The sequence below is a fragment of the Arachis ipaensis genome, chromosome B09 (assembly GCF_000816755.2).
Source record: "Arachis ipaensis cultivar K30076 chromosome B09, Araip1.1, whole genome shotgun sequence".
Classification (NCBI taxonomy): Eukaryota; Viridiplantae; Streptophyta; class Magnoliopsida; order Fabales; family Fabaceae; genus Arachis; species Arachis ipaensis.
Window position 1 is genome coordinate 146,601,150 of NC_029793.2, and position 3,814 is coordinate 146,604,963.

General features: G+C 37.5%; 1 protein-coding gene across 2 annotated transcripts; it reads right to left on the reverse strand.

The window, feature by feature from the left end:
- LOC107619078 lies at positions 304 to 3,407 on the reverse strand. 2 transcript variants are annotated; one of them, XM_021111282.1, is made up of 2 exons: positions 3,239 to 3,407; positions 304 to 2,850 (listed from the first exon to the last, which is right to left on the reverse strand). In XM_021111282.1, exon 2 carries the CDS (start codon positions 2,733 to 2,735, stop codon positions 465 to 467), a length of 2,271 nt encoding a protein of 756 aa, XP_020966941.1. In that variant the 5' UTR covers positions 2,736 to 2,850; positions 3,239 to 3,407; the 3' UTR covers positions 304 to 464. The 2 variants fall into 2 exon arrangements, with proteins under 2 accessions (XP_020966941.1, XP_016176771.1); XM_016321285.2 differs by having other exon boundaries at positions 304 to 2,809; positions 3,239 to 3,406.

Consider the following 3,814-nt stretch of genomic DNA (forward strand, 5'->3'; position numbering starts at 1 on the left):
ACCTTTATTTAATAATTAATACATTATACATTTTTTATTATTAAATATTATACTAAAATATGAGAATGACAAATATATTAAACTAATAACAATTTCCAAAATGAAACTGGAAATCAGAAGAGTTTTGTACTCAATACAAATTCACCCTGTAACTCTAAAGAATTAAAGTTCATTAACCACTAACATTAATCAACCTTCTTATTAAGCGTGATTTGTTCATTGTCAATTACTCTTTGGGGAAAGAGACACTTTACCTACTAACATTTTTATTTAACAGCCTTATCAATTCAACACTTCAAAGGGTTGCTGAATAGAAAATAGAATTTCTAATTACAAAAGGTAACTAGAGAACAACAAACTCATGCATATCTGTACACCCTTTCAAGTGAGTCCATGTTGTGCAATGAGGGAATAAGATTAATGTTGATAAGTATTGGAAACTGTAGCTCTTTTAAATGTTGGTATCATAAGAAAGGACTGAAATTACCAAGATTGCCTGGATCACCAGGAAAATGTTCGGTTGAATCTTTTGATGAGAACAAACTTTGATCTGAAAAGTAGCCAGAATAACCTGGATGGGGAGTAAGCAAAGCATTTACCTTCAGAGGATCACCATCCTCTGAGTTGATATTACATGGAAACATATTTGTGCTACTGCTGTCATGAAATGAAGATTGGTATTCTGGCAGCATGAAATGTAATGGATCAGAAAGATTCGTTTGGTGAATGACATTTGTGGAGACAGTTGCAGGCAATGGGATCTGAGGAATAAGGTTTAGACTTGGGGTTTCATTATTTGCCTGCAGTCCGGCTATCCTCACTTTCAAAAACTTTCCATCAATTCTGAAACCATTTAGATGCATTATAGCTAAAGCTGCATCCTGGGAATCTTCATATTTGACAAAGCCATAACCTTTACTGATGCCAGTGGTTCGATCCTTAATAACATCAGCTTCAGTGATCTTACCAAATGGGGAGAACAGCTCAATCAATCTATTCTTGTCAATTGACGGCGGCAAATAACCAACATAAAGGTTTTTGTCGTTTATTTCCTTTCCAGGCCTTATTTGTCTATTCTGCACTGAATTAAGACTTGTTCCAGATCCGCATGGAAAGTTACTGTTTGGTGGAAACAATGCAGTAGCAGGATAAGTTGGGATTGAAAGGCTGCTGCTACAACCAGTGTCAAATAAATCGAAATTAAAAGTTGAACTAAGGTTAGGGCATGCATAATGTCTGTGTCCCTTATCACCACACACACTGCACACATTTTCATCTCTCCGTGTTGCTTTCAGTTGAGCCAGCTCCTTTAACTGTTCGCGCTTGTGCTCATTTTGTCCTTCTTCAACTGGAATTAGCAGTTTTTCAACCATGCCAACTGCTGCATCCAGTGATTTTTGGTTGTCAGCTTCTATTAAAACATGTAAATCTTCTTCCTCAGAGTCACATTTGCTAGTTGCTTTTGAGGAGCCTTTACCTCTTAGAAGAATCGTAGCCCCAGATTCTTTTTCCATCTTCTTCTGTGTGTTTCCACGAGGACCAATAATAAGTCCAATGAAATTGTACTCTGGATATTCTTTCACTGGTATGTAAAGCTTTTTTAAGAGCTTTGGGGGCTTGTATTCAGGAGGAGGGTTAAAATCCGGGTTTAATGTCATCAACTTAGATATGATATTTAAGTTAGGTAGCTGAAGTGGACCCAGCATTTTCATTTGAGTTTCTTCACTAGACCACCTGGTTTTCCTCCTTTTGCAAGTCAGATCATCATTCGTTCCATCTCCACGAGGTTGTGGTTCCCATCTACTACGCCTTTGTTTTGCCGACCTTCCTGAAACTTCTTCTTTGGAACCAACTTTATCGGTAGTTGCCACAGAAATCGACTTGTCACTACTGAGTTCCAGTCGAGAAGCTTCTGGCTCTAAATTTTGGCTTTGCGTTCCCTCCTGCTTGCATTTCTTCTGTGATTGATACGATGCCTGGGATAATAATGGAACTTCATTACATGATGCACCCTCCCACTTGATGTTTACTACTGGATCCTCTTCAGGATCTTCCTCTAGTTCCTCAGTTGATTCCTCCTCTGGATCTTCCTCCAGTTCCTCAGCTGATTCCTCCTCGGGATCTTCCTCCACTTCCTTGACTGATTCCTCCTGTACATCTTCCTCTACTTCTTCACCTGATTCCTCCTCTGGATCTTCCTCCAGTTCCTCGGCTGATTCCTCCTGTACATCTTCCTCCAGTTCCTCAGCTGATTCTTCCTCTGGATCTTCCTCCAGTTCCTCAGCTGATTCCTCCTGTACATCTTCCTCCAGTTCCTCAGCTGATTCTTCCTCTGGATCTTCCTCCAGTTCCTCAGCTGATTCCTCCTCTTGATCTTCCTCAAGTTCCTTGGCTGATTCCTCATTTGGATCTTCCTCTACTTCCTCAGTTGATTCCTCTTCTGGATCTTCCTCAACTAATTCCTCCTCTGGATCTTCCTCCAGTTCCTCAGCTGATTCCTCGTGTGGATCATCCTCTACTTCCGAAGCTGATTCCTCCTCTGGATCTTCCTCTAGCTCCTCACACAATTCCTCCTCTTCCGGATCTTCTTCTGGGAGGTCTTCAAATTGAGCCATTGAGTTGCCAACCCTGTCCGAAGGATTCTGAACAATGTGTTTCTCCAATTTCTCAATGCATGATTCCTTCTTTGATCTTTTATTAATGTCATTCAAGCTGTTGCTTAACTTATTTGGCATTATACTTTGGTACTTCTTCACATATTACAGGCAGAAACAAACCTCAGAATGGTCCTTAATGCTATGCCAAAATTCTGAAACAAGAACTTAGCAAGTTCATTACCACTCCAACAATCTGAATTGCAATTAGAGCATAAAGCAAAACAACTCCTTCATTTCCACTTTATATGAACTATTCTAGAAATGGAGAAAGGTCAAAGCTTTGCTATCATAATGCACTTCTAACAATTGAAGATAAGTCCCAAATTGAAGGTTGTAAAGGAAAGCTAACTTAACAAATGAAAAGCATTCTGTTAAAAATTCAGAGCCACGACTAAACTCTATTTTTCTTTACAAGTAACCATAGTTGCATGCGAAGCCAAGAAACTAGTTCATAATATGAATATGGAGGGCAGTAAAGGATGAATTTTGATCAAAACCCAGAATCAGTAAAAGGGGTAAAAACATATTGGTAAGTTTTGTTATGGGGATAATTTTGTATGAATAAATATGAAGCCCCAAACCTTTCATGTGCTTGTTCTTCAGAATGCGGAGATGTTATGTGCATCTGAATCTCTGAGTAAGCTGCTCCAAAGCGGTAATATGCGTGAAACCCGTCAGAAATGATCGACTCGATGAAGCTATGCTAAGCAAAAATCCCTCTTTCGTTATCAATCCTCGACGCTTCAAAGTTGAACTTATTTATTTATTTATTTTCATTCAAAAGGAGAACCTTCGAAGTAGGGGCGTTCGCAGTGCGGTTTAATTCGGTTTTAAGAAAAAAAAAGTCATGCGATTCAAAAGCTTAATTTATATGCGGTGTGGTTTGGATTGGATAAAATTTTTTTAAAAATTTGATCCGATTACAAGCGGTTTGGATCGGTTTGGATTTACGATTTTTTAAATAAAAAAATTAAATACATATAACAAGCCTTAACATCAAATTTTAAATAATCAACAATGACATAACAAGTCTTAACATATTTTAAAATGCCAACAATAACATAACAATAGAAATAAAATTATAGGTTAGTTAAAATAAATAATATTTTAAATATAAAATATTTATTAAATAATAATAATACATGAATAATAGAAAA